Genomic DNA, 18,907 nt, shown 5'->3' on the forward strand with positions numbered 1-18,907 from the left:
TAAAACCGAAGCTCATCCGCGTAAAATAAAATAAAGGTGTCAAATCTAAAACCGCGTATAATCGAAACCGCGTAAAATAAACCCGCGTAAAACGAGGGTCTACATCTCAAAAACTTATTTTTGCAGATACTGCTCTTTATCTCCATGCGGCAGCATTATATATGGCAATTTATCGTGCATTATGTTTGTTGTAAAACACTAAGTATAGCACCTTGTTAGGGGGTACTTATATTTAAAAGGACATTAACTAACAATAATAAGCATCCACTTATTTTAGTCGCAGATTTGTAACAAAGGCTCAAATGTAAAATGCAACATCTGTTTTCATACAGTTTTTCCTACAAAAAAAAAAAAAAAAATGCAAGTCGTAAAGTGAAAATGATTTTGATATTTATTTTTGTGCTCTAAACTACAGCAATTTATATAAATTAAACTAATGCTTTTTTTTAATAAAATGTTAACAGATTTAAGAACAAAATTTGTAAATTAAAGCATCAACAGAATAAATACTTAAGGCATTTCGTAACATTTGCTTAATAATAGGAAATTGGTCAATATCTTCAAGCGAAATTAGCTTTTTTACTCTGATTATATATAATGGACATTGAAAATCTTTTAAAACGGGTGAAACAAAGTAAAGAATGATGGAAAGTTAATTTATCACATAATTCGTAACAATTTACTTAAATATTTTCTTTTTAAATGAGCTCTAATTTGCTTTGAATAATTTCACGAAATTTCTTTTTTGCATTCGACTTCAAACAAAATGCAGCAGACGAAAATAAAACAATAAGAAAAATGCCCTAAGTAAATCCACTTTGTTTAAACATTATTTGGTTACCATGATCCAATTATTACGGATAATTTAAAGTGGTGTTTTGTTCACCGATAACAAAATGCAATCAGTGTCTTTTAAGTGCAACTTATTTTTATATCATGTATCCATTTTTATTATTCCTGAAAAGTGAAAAGAAATAAAAATTCGAAAATAAACTATGAGGTAAAAAATCCATACATTTCTGTTTTGTAGGAGCGAAATGATCAATAAATTTCTCTTGCAAATTAAGTGGTGTCTTTGGAACGACACAGGAGTAAATAAAATGAATGATGTTCTTCTTTAAGCGCTTGGAATCAATTTAGGATGAGGGTGAATAATTAATTTAACAAATTATTGCTTCCAGTGTACTATGCGTTCTTTAAGAAGCTATGTTTTTTGACAAGCTAAGGGCTGGTTTCATCCCTCATCAGTTAATAAAGAAGAAATATTTCATTGGAAATTACAATAAGAACTAATTCTTGAAGAAAATTGAAATGATTACATGGAGAATAAATCCAGTACATGAAGGGTATTATAATAAAATTATTTATTGGGCTCAAGTATGTGAAACATTTCTTTTTTCTATTTTATGTGGGTAATGAAAATTGACAGATGTGCTTGAAAGATCCTCTAAAATTTTTTTTGATCATCCTATCCATTAGATCTTTGCACTACACCTGTAGTACATTTTGTTAATAATGCACATGTTTCTAAAATTTTAAAATCTCGTTTATAAATGTATTGTGTTTTTCCAAGGTCATTAATAAATGCTCTTTGGACATGAAACTGAACCTTGCAGTTTTGATGCAATAAAACACTTTTGTGAACAAACTGTTTGATTGTACAGTTTCCTGTAACCAATCATGCAGCTATATCGTGCATTTACTCAGCTATATCATGCATTAGAGTGCAGCGGTTCCCAACCGGTGGTTCGCGAAAGGTTTTCAAGGGGTTCGCCAAAAAAAAAAAAAAAATGTAATGACGGAGTTTTTGATAGACATCGGTAAACGATATTTAACCGCGTTCTCATTCCTAATGTAATGTAATGTAACATCGACTTTATTCAAATTAGATTAACTTCTCAACTCTTTCGGCACGTGTAAAGTTTCAATTTTAGGTTGGCATCCTTCGATGCCCATTTATATGCAAACGAGGCAAGTATAAATAGTGAACGATTCCAATCGTTCTCTCTCATTTGTGTTAGTCAGCCTCTTGTGTGTTAGGTCCGGTAGGTGTTGGGGAGTTGCGAACTCCTCCTTCGCTTATGGCCAGGGTTTATTTTTATTAACTTATTTTGTTAGTTTATTTATTTTAGTTTCTATGGACCAATAAATTTTTGGTAAGATTTTAAACAAGTTTCCAATGTTCATTTCTTCACATTGACATTAATTCTGCATCTTCCACTGTGTGGTATTATCTCTGCTTGTAGAAGCAAGTAACATTGTTGACTGACATACGGAAACTAGCCTTTCGACTTTTCGTTTAAACATAGTAAGTTACCAGTTTTAACATGCCTGTTTCTGATGAAGTCTCACATTCAAGCGGTTTCAAGCAAATTTTGCTCCTTTTTTATTCATTTGGGTCTCATACATTTAATATACCATAAAAATATTTGCATACTTAATAAAAATTTTAATATTTAAAAAATTTAGCCTGACATTGCGAAATGCCGGTTTTAGCGCTTTCATTGAGAGTGATAGCCCTGAAGCAATGCTGAAAAAGCTCTACTTGTGAAATTCAATGTCCTCAGATAAAATAATTTGAAAGCGTTCATTTCCTCAGAAGCTTTTGATCGGAAAGGTTAATTAAACTTGATGAAAACATTACTTGGAGCATATGCAAGCGTCTCAAATGTTTTGAAGTTTAGTTTCTTTACCGTGTGATGAGTCAAAAATACGTAGAAGTAAGATCACGCTGTTGTTTGTTGCTATAATTTTCACACTACATAGACTACTTTTTTTTTTTGATCTTTATTGTCGAAAGTGAAAAAGAATGGCGAGAAACCACAAGAAGTATGGGAAAATTAATTTCTTTAGAAAATTTTCGTGGGTGAAAGTTTGGTGGTGTAAGGTTTCGGAGTAAAAATAGAATCGATGAAATTTAACCATGCAACTTAATTTGCGCTATATTTAAACAAAGAATTTATGAGATTTGTGTACAAAACTTCACTTGTAGTAAGTGAGCTTAAAATATTTGTTTTGTTAAAATTCACCTTTTGTGTAAAAATTAGAGCAAATACGAAAGTTGAAAAATAGGCCCGTCTATTATTATTCAATATATGCATATTACTCCGCACTTGTAGCGTCATTACAAGAAAATTCTTCAGCAATCAAATGATTAATGTGCGCAGTATCCTTATCAAACAGTTAGGCTCGTAGTACTTTTCAAGATGACTTAAACCTAGAGATCTTTCTCATTTTACTGGAAGAAAAAAGTTCATTTAGTTAATCTGAGACCATGAAAGGTATCTTGAAGGTCATTCTTTAGTTGAATTCTGATTTAGTGATAGAGATAAATAGACCCTTGTGTCAGGATATTTTCAGCCAAATTTTGAACCTCTTTGTTTCACAAATATTCCATTTTAAAAGTTTTAAGTTGGTTTAAGCTCAACATAGAATAATCACTGTGTTTATTTTTTGGTGAGTTTGTTTCATATTCATGTTTTTGCGATCATTTTAGTTCGTAGCAATATTTGTAATTCTATATCTTGTAATTATATTTCCGTTTATGTTATAAAGTATGGAACAGCATCAAATTTTTAAAAAATCTCCCAAATTTTATTGTCTATGTGTGTGTGTGCACTTTTTTTGCATGTTGCTTATTGCCTAGAACCCAAGGGGTCCGCCAACTTCTTTCGAAGTTTGAAAGGAGTTCGAAAAGGGCAAAACGTTGTGAACCACTGCATTAGTGAAATCTATATTTTTAAATTTTTTCTGCTTTGAAATTTGTCAATTTTCCTATATTAGATGTAAAATCGTAGTGAAACTGTTGTTGTCAAAAGATCTTTCCATTATTTTGTATTATTCTGTACTGTCTTTTTATACTATTTTTCTTTAGTTGATAGTATCACTAAATATTTTCTTATGGTTTAAATCCTCGTAAATGGGTCAAATGCTTTAGTGAAATTAAAAACAAAGGAACAGAAAAATTACTATCCTTAATTTTGCACGGATTAAAGCTGGATGAATTCATTTTTAAGGAAGTGTTTTGGATTCTTCTTCTCAAAGATTGAGAGTTAATAGATATAAAGATCCCGTATAAAGACAAATTCTTTCAGTACTGCAACAAAGTTAAAGATTTTCGGAATAATATTGGTTAACGAAAGAAAAAGTCGTCTCTGTAGGCTTTTGCGAAGATTTAATTTACTGTTTTATCAAAAACTGTTTTTTGCTGGTTGGGCGTGGGAGGTACTTTTCCAAACTTGTTTGTCAGTTTTGTTTTTTAAACTGCAATTACAAAGGTAAGCCACTTCTGCCACATTTCCGCTACGCGGTATCAGTCAAATACATCAGTACGCACCTAGAAGGTTCTTTGTTGCATGATCACTTTTTTTTCGTATTGAACTTCCGTTCATGACATTTTTTGTTACCATTTGAATTTTTCCAACATAGACAAGGGAGAACATTTTTCATTTTATAAGGCCATTTTTTTTCCATGGAGTAACGTATGAAAATATTAGCATTTGCGATGATAGGTGAGTTGAAGGAAAAATTCTATGTTTAGCTTTAAAATCGTACAGGTTTAGTTTCCTTCCCTCGCAAGAGCCTTATATTTTTTCTATTTGTGATACTGAAAATATCAAGAGTAATAAACCTCATCCACTTTTTTTTTACAATATCTAAACGTATGATGACATTATTTTAACTTTCGCATCTTAGCTTAAACTGCAGAAAAAGTTCTTTGAATGGAAAATAAATAAGATGATTTAATAAGATACAGCATACAGTTTTAATTTGCTGCGTCCAAAACAAGCATGTATGTGATTTTTTAAGTAAACAAGTGCTTAAAATATAGGTTAAATTGTTAAGAATATTACATTTTTATTTCTAATTTTCAGCCTCAAACACTCGCGACATTTTCTTAATTTCTTGTAAGCATAACTATTACCAAATTATACTCTAAAGAGTCATAAACCACTCGTGTACGGAAATTTTAAACTCATGAAAATTACTAAACCTTTCAAAAGTTGTTAGAAAAATATCCGTTTTTTGTAAGCCTGATCGATATGAACCAAGCGTGCTTGCATGAGATGACCTTGAACATTTTTGTTCCCGTCCGTCTATAACGTCAGCCACTGTCAAGGTTGACTGAACTGGTGTGTAGGGCTCTCGTCAGACTTTCTAATAACGAGAAAAATGACGGAACGAAGGAACAGCGTTCATGCATCAAATTTTTGCCAGAAACCAGGCGACCGTCGAATGTATAAAACCAAACAGCTGTGGTTCAATAGGCTCCTTACTATCCTGATATGACCGATTTGACTTTTGGCTGTTCTCAAACTCAATAGACGATTGAAAGGTCGATATTTCAGACATGAAATGACATAACCGCTGCTACGATAGCCGAGCCTTCGATTCCGGAAACAGATATTTTCGGAATGCTGTCAACATTGGTAGATTCGCTGGGAGAAATCTCCCTGCGTAGTACCAAAACTACTACTTTTAAGGTAATGAGGTTTCAGACGCTTTAAGTTTGCGAGCTTTTGTCCCTCAGTCAAGTGTCAAATACATTTCTTACAGTCTTCGTACGCATACCCCAAAATATATAATCCTGAATTTAATTTGTACTAAAAATGTAATACGTCAATTGTTATTCTTACCTTAACTCAAGATATCCTTTATTTACTCTTAAAATCATAGCAGACTTGTTCTGGAACGTCTCAGAACACATTAAAACGCCATTTTCTTTTAGCGTGATGAAGCCTATATCTATAGAAAACTTGTTCGTCCTCATTACGTTCGGAACTTCTACGTAACGAAAGACACGTATTTGCTCTCCAGTTGTCCTTTTGTCTGAAACAAAATTAATACTTTAAAACGATTCAGTTGTCTGAATAAGCTTTTTCATTAAGATTTAGATATAAAAACTATATGAATATAAAGGATTACTAATATTTTATTTCTATTTTCATTGAACAGATTAAAGGATAACACTTTTAATATATTTTTTATTTGTTACTATAGAAATGAGAGAAAAAATATCTTTAGATTTAGTTTTAATGAGGGTAAGAGAGTTTCAAGCAATTTTGATTGTGAAAGTTTGAAATGGTTTTCACACAACATGATAGATCTGGAAAATTGGATGTATTTCTTTTTTGGTACCTTCGATAATTATGATGCAAAATTTTACTTTTATTAATAATAATTTTTCACATTATTTCTTGTTTTGTTTGGCAAAAAGAAAATAATGAAACACATTTGCTCATACAATTGAAAAGCTTTTTATTTTAAATTTTGATATTATACATATTGATACTTTAAGAATTATAATACTAAAGGGATGAATTTTTTATCCTTCACTCTAATGGAATTCATCTTTTTTATATCAAAACATATCTAATAAATGAAATATTTTATCATTAAAGGGTAAATTTGAAATGGTTCAGAGCCTAAGACAAGCGAGAGATATAAGAAATAACTGTTTCAAATACAATATTGTTAAAGAGGGAAAATAGATTGTCTAACATTCGACGTAATTCATGTTTGTATAGAAAAGAAAAAATATACGAACATTGTAAAATTAAGTTTGCTAAAAAAAAAAAATGCTATAAAACATTCGACACACGAGTTTAAAAGTTAGACAACGTTTATGGCAAGTAGACAAGTATATTCTGCGCTTTTAAAGTAAAAGAAAAGCTCTGACACAAAATCAAAAATTTTGCATGAAAAAACAGAATTTTAAGGTTTTTTTCTTCTTTTAGTGATTGTTTCACCTGACTTGTCGAACACCGGTTTTATAAAAACAGTCAGAGAAACAAACACATCACTTTCACCATAATATCCTTATGTCGAAATTTACATTTCGCTATGCGGTCGACATAGTAAAATCTCGTTTCTAAAGCAGTTGAAAGCAGTAAATCTTTCTTGAGTTTTTGAATGAATGCAAGGAGAAAGTCAGCCCCTCTTTCTCTCGCTCTAAATGTAGAAATTTCTTTTTTCTGACTTTGTGCCTTTTCGTTTCTCCGAACTCGGCTCCAAAATAGTTTATGGAGCATACGCAAATTTCTCTCATAAAGTCGAGTTGCCAGTTGGAGAAAAGAAGAAATGTGATTTTGTAGCATATTTTTATTACCGGACCTTAGTTCAATAAATGTAAAGGCATTTCATGGTTGGAGAAGCACCTGCCATGAAACTTTGTGACGTTTTATGAAAGCGCGAAATGTGAAGTGTGAATAGAAAGAAAAATATGAAGTCGCCTTTGAATGCTTTTACAAACTTTAAAAATTTACATCAAAAGTCAAACGCTTAGTAAGGAAAACGTTTGTTGACGTGGTTTGATTCTCGAAAAGTGAAATACAGATATTTTAATTAGAAAAGGATATTCTTTATATTATTTTAATTTGAGTAAAGTTAAAATGTGCACAGTTATTTAGAGTGCTTAGTATCCGTGCCGGTTTATTTTAGAGCCAGTTTAAAATAAGTTATTAGCCAACACGTGGGAACTTTTGGTTTAATTTTTGCCGATGAAGGTGAGAGCAAACATAAAATTGGGCCTTTATTTTATAGTTTTATGAAATTTTAAGGAAGCAACCCCCCCCCCCCCCCCCCTCCCTACTCCTAAAAAAGCACTCAAGAAATATTATTCTTGATATTGCGTTTTACCATGCTCAAACAAATGTTTTTTTTTCTTTTCTGATTTTAATGAAAAAGTACAACTGTGGTTCAGAAACCTGCAATGACTTCAGGTTATAGATTCTTGGAAATTCGGACCAAAATTTTCAAAGGAAAAAGCTCATTCAAAAACGACAAAACCCGTGGTGGAAGCGAACCCACAAACTTCGTGGTTTTAACACTACGCTCTAACCTACTTAGCTATGACGAGTTTATTGGGGGCCATCATACATTAAAGCAATGCGTATTAAATACAGAAGAAACCTATTTTTTCAAAAAACCGCAAATATGAGTTTTCTCTTCTCTTTTTTTTCTTGTATATTCTTCGCCTAGAGCAGTGAAAAAATCTTTCAAAGGATGCCTTACCTTTGAAATTCAATGAATTATTTATGAAGTTATGGCGTTGTTTCCAAAAAAAAAAAGAAAAAAAAACTTATGTCCAGTGCTGCTGCGAAACAGGTTTTCTATTCAATATTTCTATTTATATATATATATATATATATATATATATATATATATTTATTTATTTATTTTTCTTTTTTTTTTTTTTTTTTGAATGTATTGAAATAATTATACCTAAATTGTAACATTCAACGCAACTTTAAAAATTATAGAAATCTTGTAAGGTTGTAGAGTGCAAAGGTGGAGTTTATAAACATAACAAATTTTATTTTCTGGGTTTTAAGTTTCATTGCTTAAATGGTTTATGTTTTATTCCCCTCCGGCCTTTTTACAAGCTTAAACCCTAAAAGAAAAATATCTTTGAATCAGAATAAGAGTTCATTCTAAAATGGATTTGATACTTGTTATTTTTACTTTCTTCTATATCTAATATATAGAAGAAAGTATTGGATTCGTGCAAATTTTCGAATTTCGAATTTTGACGGATTCGAACGTTTTGAGGTGTGCTGAGTCCATTTCGAATATTTTTGGAAAATGTCTGTCTGTCTCTGTGTGTGTGTGTGTATGTGTGTCACGTCTGTGTGTGTGTGTATGTGTGTCACGTCTGTGTGTGACCAGTTTTTTGTGGCCGCTCTACAGCAAAAACTACCGCATGAAATTGAACGAAATTTGGTACACATATGTGCCCCTATGTGAACTTGTGCCCATTGGTTTTTGGTGCGAATTCCTAAAAGGAGGGTGGAGCAATGGGACGTTTTTTGAGTTACGCGTGCTTGCTATTCCTCAGGAAGTAACTGGCGGAATCGAACAAAATTTGGTCCATATGTTGCCCCTAACAGGAGCAGGTGCTGATTCAATTTTGGTGTCAATAGCTTAAAGGGGGGGTTGAGTTACAGAACGTTTTTTGTCGTCAATTGTGACTGCTTTATCTCAAGAAATAACGAACGGAATCAAACAAAAAATTTTTGACAAGTAGCCCTTAGTGGGTATAAGAGCTGATTTTAATTTAGTGTCAACAGCTAAAAAGGGGGTAACGCAATCGCCCGTTCTTTTTTTCCATTGTGAGTGCCCTATCTCAAGAAGTAATGCTACGTTCTGGTTGAAATTTGGAATATATGTGAATCCATACGTAAACAGGCTTTGGTTCAATTTTGACTCCAATCGCTCCAAGAGGTGTTGATTTTTTTTTTTTTTTTTTGCGAATAAAAATAGTTTTATTAATGCAACAATAAGAAAGATAAATCGTAATAGATTGTCGTCTGCGTATTTCTCGTGATTTTAATTGTATGGAAATGATCGGAAATATTATCTCAATGATTTAAAATTTTTAACTGTTGCCATCTTATGTTTGTTAATAAATAAAATATTTATAATTAATTCAAGTAAGGCTTTTAAAGTAACTTTCAATGCTCGCTCTTTGTTTTGTTTTTACAATAATTCAGACATTGGGATGGTCGTCAAGTTTTTGCATGTGTAATTTTCTTTTTGTTAGGAATATTGCTTCCTCGTCAAGCATGGGGAGGGATCAGAAAAAGGAAAAATATAGAAGAAAGTTTCGTGATGGCCACAACATACTAGTTTAAATCTGGAAACTATTCATCAGTGGGACCTTCTACTAAAAGAAAAATAAACCATAATAAATGCACAATTTTTTGCAGGAAACTGCATACACGTGTCTCGACATTACAAGGAAAGCTTTCATCAATGCAAAAGAAGGCTTATAGATTAAAATACATCCGACAAAAGCTCACTTCTTTTGCGTTGAAACATGTGTTCCTTATAACGCCGCAACACGTGTAATGTCCTTCCAAAATTTGTGCCTTTAAGTTTTTTTATTTTATTTTTTTTTCATGGATAAAGTTTTAATTCAATTCCTAGGCTCTTTCTTCTCCACTTTAATGCAAAAAGCACACTAAATAAAGTAAGGTACGGGTAAGACAGTTTAAAATGGAGAAAACATGGCTCAAAATTACCCTGTATTACTATTCTTCATTCGTTACCTTTCTGTTAATATCAATTTTAAGAAGAAAAGTAAGAGTGAGACGGTTTAAAATTGAGAAAACATGGCTCAAAATGACCCTAAATGCCTTTACTTCATCTGATACGTTCAGTTAATAATGTCAGTTTTAAGGAGAAACCTACAAGTGAGACAGTTTGAAATTGAGAAAACATGGCTCAAAATTACTCTGAATGACTGTACTTCATTTGTTACGTATAGTTAATAATATAAGTTTTAGGAGCGTTACGCTATTGAAATTTAGCGCACGTAGTCCCGTAAACAATATCATAAATCTACTCTTTACTCTGAAACTCTAAATGACTTCTTGCCAACAGTTATTTTTGCGCATAGGTGAGATTTTCATTTTATAAACTTTTGAGAATTATAATTGTATCAGTTTTTGAAAGTGAACCTTTGGAAAGCGCAGCAGCAAAGTTTGCGGTAAATTAATTGTGACGAAAAGGAATTAAAAAAGCGCATCCTCCCAAACAAACACCATAAGCACAAAAATAGTTTAAAATAATGTAACTCGTGTTACTTTTTAGTAAAGACACCTTAACTAGAAACAAAAATCTTCTTAACTATATTCAAAAAAATATTGCACAACGTATACGTTAAGCTCACAGAATGGCTCCTTTAAGTTCCAATGAAAACAACGGAAATTTGGATTTAGTTTATTTGTACAGCAAATATTTAATTAAAATAACTATAAGTATACGAAATCTAATCAATTTCTTCAATCTTTGTCTTCAACCTTTCATAAATCATTGTTTGAAATAAGAAGAACAATTGTTACGCTGAAAATGCTGATTAGACAATAATCAAGTTATTTACACAACTGAAGACGTCTCAAGTTTGAAAGGAACGTCTGTTATGATTTATTATTATGAACATTTTGTCAAACTATCTATGCGCATAACATTAAATATTAATCAGTCTGAAGGCGTCATTTAAGGTGTCAAGTTCTTTACGCATTTCCAAAAAATAAGTCTGGAAACCGATTATGTCTGTGAAAAAATATTGTCATGGTCTCAACTTTTTTTTACTGGTTTTACTTAATTGTTTTCTAAAAACAAAATCATTACATAAGATAATATTTATTGAAATGTTATTCATACTACGTTTAAAATTTAGTAACAATAAAGGATGTTTTCGAGAGGAGAAGGAAGCTGAATGTGAAATCCTACATCTTACAAACTTCTATACAAAAGCATATAGGGTAAAAGCACTGAATATAGGGTGCGTTTTATTATTTTCACTTGTAACTAACATTCTTAAGAAAACATATTATTATGCTTAAAATGAAGCTCAGCATTCTGTGATTTAGATCATTTCAATTCAAAGGCTTAAAGCTAAAATGCTTGGTACAGCTTTTATGGGGAAAAAAATCAAAAAACTATTTCTGTAAACGGATTGCCTCTTATTATAAACTAGTGGTACCCGCACGACTTTGCCTGTAGTAGAAAACTAAAAGGTCTTTTGGTTCGCTTGTATATTTACAAATAATGTATGGTGAATTTCTCGCCAATTGCTTGCCCGTGTTACGGTTAAACGTTAAGATAACTTGGTAATTTACTCGTCCATCTTATGATAATTTTGATTGGGAAAATGTTCTTAAAATTGGAATAGAAAAAGAAAAAATTCGAATTTTCGAAAAATTGCTTCGAGGTGCATACCCCCAAGCTACAAACTAACTTTGTGCCAAACTTCATTAAAATCGGCCGAACGATCTAGGCGCTACTCGCGTCACAGACATCCAGACAGACATAGATCCAGACTTTCACCTTTATTATTAGTAAAGATAAAGAATACCACAAAAACAGAACTAGGAAACAACGTATTGCATTTTATAAACAAACAGGGTTGTTTCTTTCAGTCAAAAGTACTACTTTTGTCACTGAAATTGATGGAATAAGCGAAAAAAAATATCGTGGAGCCAGAAAAAACTTTTATTTTCCAATCAGTTATTTTTTATTTAAATTTTTTAACCATCCGTTTTTGGAAATAAGGCGTGGTCTTTATGACAAGTGATGTACTTTGACGCGCTACTCCATTGCCGAACTAAATGTTTATGCTTTGTTGTCGATCGTGTGCAAGGTTATGAATTTGCGCTGTGCTCTAATATCATCAGTGAATGGTATTTCGTCACTTGTTATGTCATGTTTAGAAGCGTAAAAATGAGTTTAAATCTGCGCACCGATTAAAATAATTAATAGATATCATTAAACTTTGTCAAATTATTTTTAAAAAAATGGTAAATTCTATGTTTTTCAGCATGTTCTTTTAGGAAAAATACTTTTAAAATTTTGAAAACAACCGAGTTAATGCAGGTCGAAAAAAAGGTATTCTTTTTTCGGTTACTAAGGCAGTCTGTATTGAGCTTTATTCAGGCTGTGTAACGCCAAATGCACTCTTCACCTATGATTATTTAATAGTGATCACACACTCATCACCATTTTCATATTCATTTTCCAGTATCTATTAATTTCTTTCTGAAGAAATATAAAATTTGCCAAAAAAAAGAATAACTTATAAAGTTACATGTTTCAACGTATAAGAACGGTACAACCTACTAATTCAGAACTGTTAAAAGGACCTCCAAAACTGAAGCTCACATCACTTATTCTTTTGTATAATACAAATCCTCAACTAGTTCCGACCTTTTTCGCAGATGCTGAATGCATGTATAGAAAGAAACATGAGTTTCCCATATTAGCAGGTATCGTCATACTGTTTGACTGAAACTATTACAATCGAACTCGCTTATAACGAACCCTGACTTAAAGATAACGCGGATTTAACGAGGAAATCAAAAGGATTTGATTGTTGTGATGTTAATACTAAGAGAACGTAACTTGCTTTTAACGAGCGAACCCCGCTTAAGGCGAACAATATTTTTGGAATTCATAAAATTTCTATTGACTTCCTCCTCAACTTGTCCTTTTCGAAAAACTTCCATTATCATTCTGAAGTCAACCGAAAGTTATGAATAAATGAAAGGGAAAACGATAACGAGAAATATGAACAAATTGAAGCTTAACATAACCTTTCATGTACTCAAGAGCTTCATGTGTGTAGAAAAATTCAAACATTTTTCGAAACCACGGGTGCAAATGACAATTTTTAAAAAATTAAAAAAAAAAAACTAATTTGAATTCTGAAATTTTGAATTCAACTTATGTTTTTCGCAATCACGAGCAGCGACACGACCCTACTCATTGAAGTTATTGTTTCTAAAAGCGGCTCCTGGGGGGGGGGTCCCCCTAGCCTTCCCTTCCTCTTGTGTGCTAACGTGTGTATAGTTGTGCATGTGTATGGGTAGGCTTCTGTGTGTGCGTAGACCTGTGTGAATGCACGTTGGCGTGTATGTGTGTAAAGGCGCGTGTGCGTGACTGTGTATGGTGTGTGAGTGTGTACGTGTATGAGCATGCGTGTATGTAGGACATGGACGTCACCGACCAGGAGAAGCGGATTCCGGGGGACATTGCTCAGGATCGGAGAAGCCGCACCTGTAGAATACGGTGGGGTTGAAAAAGAAACCGGAACGTCAAGGACAGTCAAGTAAAAACAATTAGCAATCGTAATTGGTAAGAAAATAAATAAATAAACAAAAATAAAAAAAACAATAAGAGGAATGAGACAGTCAAATGTATCAAAGAAAATAAACAAAGTTGATACTTAAAACGCAAACAAAAACAAGTATGTATGAACTCTTATAATTTTTTCATGAACTCGTTTTTTACGAGCACTCGGGTATAAAGAGCAAGTATTGCGGCGCCTTTGGTTTCGTGTTAAGCGAGTTCGACTGTAGTTGTATGTGCGTTGTGTATAATATAGCCAGTCTTTATAAAAATGATCAACTGGTTGTTTCTTTGGAGCAGTATTTTTTTTTATGAGTTAAAACCTTAAGTTTTAATACCTTAATGATCTATTAAGCAGATAAACGGGAATACGTAATATAATTCCATTAAACCTATAAATCCAAAGTATTTGTATTAATCACAATGGGACCATTGTATCATACGTTACGTTAAAATGTTTCATAGATTAACTTTCTAATGCTACGCAATTACAATTACATTAATAAGTAATTAGAAGAAAAATTGCATTAAATAATGTGCTGCTACAATGAATCAGTAATAAATATTTAACAAATATAGTATAATAAATATTAAGGAATCATTAATATATTTTTAAATTATATTTTTAAACAATCAAACTTTTAACGCTGGCATTTAAAATAACCAAGCTCACATACTCACCAAATTGACAATGTCTACAAAAGTTTAGATTTTCCTCCATGTACTTGTTAGATCCCTTTTTTTAGTAATAGATTGTATTCTAATTTTAGCAAAAAATTACAATTTTATTTAAAAAAAGAAAAGCTATTAGGCAGTTTAGTTTATTGGTCAAAACCACGCACAAGACACATCCTAATACATATATCAGCTAACGATCGAGTAACGCTCCTGACGTCACCAACAATAAAATTCGCGCCGCGGATAATTTTTATAATTTTTGGTAAAGTTTGACATGCAGGGAAGTGCTTTATTTTGACAAGGCTGAGCTGGATCCGGTAACTTAACTGTTTTACTGGTAAAACTGTTATTTCAGTGGAATGAAGAAATGGTCAAAAATGAACGCTACCTACTGGAGTTTAGGGTTAATCCACTGGAGTTAGGGTTTTAATTTCAACTATCAAATTATCACTAAACAGACAATGGCTTCGCTCAAATGTAGAAGCAATTTTCACCCGTCATACCTTGACAGATGATTTTCTAGTCTAGATGATAGTTAACAGAAAACATTTGAGTGTTTTTTGACATAACGAAAAATATTTTTTTTTAGCCATTAGAAAAAATGTCAATTAAAAAAAGCTGCTTCTAATGTAAATCAATAACAATTGTTATAAAGTTTGGTTAAACTTCATCTATCGAAACATTTAGCAACAAAAAAAAAATAAATAAATAAATAAAAACATAAATGAATGAAGACCGTTACTCACATTTAGAATATCCCATATATTTGGCAAAAGCCTTGTTTATATAATTTATAGAAAGAAAAACAATAGTTAGTGTAGTTTAGTTTCTTAGTGAAACCACAAACAAGACACATCCAACGAATACTAAACAGAAAACCATTAGAAACACGCTGTTCAGATATTCGAAAAAGAAACAAAAAATGCAAAGTATTGTTCTCCGTAGATGCCCCGTGGCGTCATAAAGGGGTCCACATTCAACTTTATGGGCGAACATCGAAATCGTTGCACAGTGTTTAAACTCAATTCAAACCCGAAACGCAGAGGAAAGATCCTCAGATAGTTTGGGACGATACGAGAAACAGACTGGTACTTAAGTCGGCGAGATAATTTTGGAGAAAGTTTGAGATGCAGTGTCCGGCGTGTTTCGCTTCTTTAAATTGACACTACGTTCCCAAGTACCGAGGGAGGAAAATTGCTGTAATTGAAATCGACGACTGGGTTCGGGGGGTTGTTTTCTGTGATAGTCACCGCTGAAATTGCTGCTATAAAATCCTTTGACGAGCCTTACGACGGCGAGGGAGGGGAATAAAACAAGGCGAACGAGAAGATGGGTGTTGTGGAAGAAATTGTGAGGACAAAATAGGTGATCTTATAATGCTGATGACAAATAGTTTCTGTTCTGTTCTTTTTAACGAAGAGTTGAGTGTAGTCGTAAACGCCATGGCCTTGTCGACAGATTTGAGATAAGTATCGAAAAAAATCTTAGTGAATATTATTAAACAGTAATCGTTTTAAAATAATTTGCATTTATTGTTTTTTTAAATCAATATTAGAAGTTTTGAGTCATTATTTATACGCTTTGGTGGTCACAAACCTAATCTGACAAGGTTGTAACGTTGTCATTATAATCTGCCTTCACAAATGCTGTTAGTTTAGGTTTGCCGCAACTCTAGTGGATAGTGGTCCCTCCATCTGGTAAGAATTATAGTAATACCTTGAAAAAAAAACGCGTAAATAAACAATGCTTATGTGCATTATGTATCTAATTTTCTTGACTAAGTACAGTTTCCACGAGACGCTTAAATCCAGTAGGACACAAAGGGTTGCTCACTTGAAAAAAGTAATCATATTCAAAGTGTTGGGCCTGTGTTTGAACTTTTAGAGCCATATTTTTATGCGATTTTTTTATATCATACCTTTTTACAGCCTCAAAACAGGTTTTCAATGGAATTATGCCTCAGTAATGAGCCAATATAACGCTTATGAGAGGCCGGCAGTCATTGGTCAATCTCTTAAATAGCGAATTATTTTTCAATTTCTATGTTAAATTCGGTGTCCAAAAATTTGAAATAACCCAAGCTCAGTTCTAATATTTAAAAGTGCTTGATTTTTTTTTCTGGTGCTTTTGTCCCAAGTCCGATACACTGAAACTTACCCCATTGAAATGTACCACATTATGCTATATTTCTATCGCTTATGATTCAAAAATTTGAAAAGTTGCGAAAAACTGGACTCATACCTTTGAATTCAGCGTCCTCAAAATATATTTAAACGCAAGTATTTTTTTCTGGAATAGCAAGGTCTTTTTCCGTTCCCTCGTTTGATACACAATGTATTTGGGGAAAAATAATTTGATCAAACACATTTCGCAACCGAAGTTAAATTTCGCAAAATATTATTAAAATGTATAACTGTCACCCGTGACATAAATAATAAAGTGAATTCGTAAAAAGGGGGAGGGGCACTATAAATAGAAAAAATTCTGTTATTTAAAAAGTATCACGTTTAATACTCGAAGGCATAAAATAGTAGCAAATGTTATCATTACCATTCTGCACTGTGACTTGAACGAGGCACAATTCTCTTTTCATATACCTAGAGTAAAACTTTAACTCAATCAGCTGAATTTATTCCCTTCCTAAGTTTCCAATTTATCTTAAAAACAAGTTCGCTGAATGAATGAAAAAAATAACAAATTCCTTGTTGTAAGTCACTCGGAGAACATGTTAAGTAATGTGGTGCCTCTAAAAAACAAACTTTTTCTTTTAAATTTAATTCGCCCTCCGTTCCCTGTTTCCTTCCTAACGCTGCTTAAGGTATCTTCTTTCCTCACTTATCGTTGATTTTTCTCTTCGCTTGCAAAGTTAAGTCCTTTAAAAGCGCGAAAAAAATCGCGCGGAAAAGAAAAAATGCTTTCGAAAAAGTTTTTTTTATCCTTATAATATCGACTAATTGTATCAATGCGTACATGGGACCATCAACTAAAAGTTCTAACTACAAGCACTAAAAGTAAAACTAGAAGTAAGGTAATACTCTCTGGAGATAATCAGTCTTCGATCTTTTTTCCCCCGAACTTAAAAGCATTAGAGTAAACGGGAGAACGTATCTCTGGGCGTAGTCAAATAGGGAGTTGGAATAACTATCAAGGAATTCTTTGAAAAGACTTCACAAAAAAACGAGTGTATATGTTTTTGTCTTTGTCCTTCCGAGTAATTTATTGACTACATTTAAAGTCTGAAACTGATGTAAATCTCCTAAATGATTAATTACCCTGGAATAAAATAGGAAACTTTATAAGTTAAATTTTTATTGTCTTGCTACAATTATCAATAATCTAGGTACGCATAGTTGAATGTTTGATAGTTTTTAAAACTTTTCTCTTAATTTTTTAACAAAAAATTGTAATTTAGTTTCTTCCCAGTATGATTATTTCTTTTTATTTATTTATTTATTTATTTTTTGCCAAAAGAATTTGAAATGACACAATCGACATTTTGACTTATAAACGATAATACAGATTGTATTTTAAATTAAAAAACGACATATAGAAAGATAGATAGATTGTTAGAAAAGCATACTATATAGATGGGGAATATATAAAATGGGAGATATTGATAAATTAAAGCTAGGTACATAATGCAATACTCTTTAGAATTGAATCTTCTCCTCCCCCCCCCCCTCATCAAAACTTAAAAGCATTAGAGCAAACGGGAAAATGCATCTCTGGGCGTAGTCAAAAAGGGGGTTGAAATAACTATCAAGGAATTCTTTGAAAATAATTAAAATATATAATAATAATTAATAAAAATATATTTAAAAAACGAATGTATGTGTTACCCCCCCCCTCCCCCGAGTAATTTATTGACTACCTTTTAAATCTGGAACTGATGCAATTCTCCAAAATGATTAGTTAACTTGAAAGAAATTGAAAATTTTACAAGTTAATTTTTTATTGTTTTGCCGCAATTATCAATCATCTAGGTACACATTGCTAAAAGTTTGTAAGTTTGTAGAGCCGTACTCTTAGTTTTTGACCATTTTTTTAAAAATAACATGAGTATAATTTTGTTAAAAGATTTCGTAAGGACACAAATGACATTTTAATTTATCAGACAATAAAATAGGACTTATTTAAAAACTATACAGGGTGTCCCAAAAGGTCGTTTACAAACTTAACATGCTGGTCTGCCATATCATGATGAACAAGATTTACATAGTAACATACGTTCGCAAGCCCAATGCTGGCGCACTACGCACACCAAGTCAGGCACTAACGGATGCAGAACATGTCTCATATTTATTACACAAAGACGATTTTACACAACATTTTAGTTTTCAAGGAAGGCTTATAGCTGTTGTTGAAATTTGCTGCCTTTAACTGTCAGACACCGTCGCAACGAACGAAGTACCGACCGTCGTAATAACGATCCATTCTGACAAGATTTCTCTGATCGCTGCGTTGTCGTTGCAACGTGATTATGAGAGCTGGCAGGACTCAAATTTTAGCAACTGCATTAAGCTTTCCTAAAAGACTAAAATGTTGTATAAAACCGTCTTTGTATAATAGATATGTGACATGTTGTGCATCCGTTAGTGTC

At 32.3% G+C, this 18,907-nt stretch overlaps 1 protein-coding gene across 1 annotated transcript in view; it reads right to left on the reverse strand.

The window, feature by feature from the left end:
- Positions 1-9,641: 9,641 nt before the first annotated feature.
- The window catches only part of LOC129225014 (agrin-like), a 79,057-nt gene continuing 69,791 nt past the window's right edge, over positions 9,642-18,907 (reverse strand). The window contains exon 15 of the mRNA XM_054859561.1: positions 9,642-9,664. Within this exon, the coding sequence (XP_054715536.1) occupies positions 9,642-9,664 (23 nt within the window). The remainder of the gene's footprint in view (positions 9,665-18,907) is intronic.

The sequence above is a fragment of the Uloborus diversus genome, chromosome 6, assembly GCF_026930045.1.
Source record: "Uloborus diversus isolate 005 chromosome 6, Udiv.v.3.1, whole genome shotgun sequence".
Taxonomy (NCBI): domain Eukaryota; kingdom Metazoa; phylum Arthropoda; class Arachnida; order Araneae; family Uloboridae; genus Uloborus; species Uloborus diversus.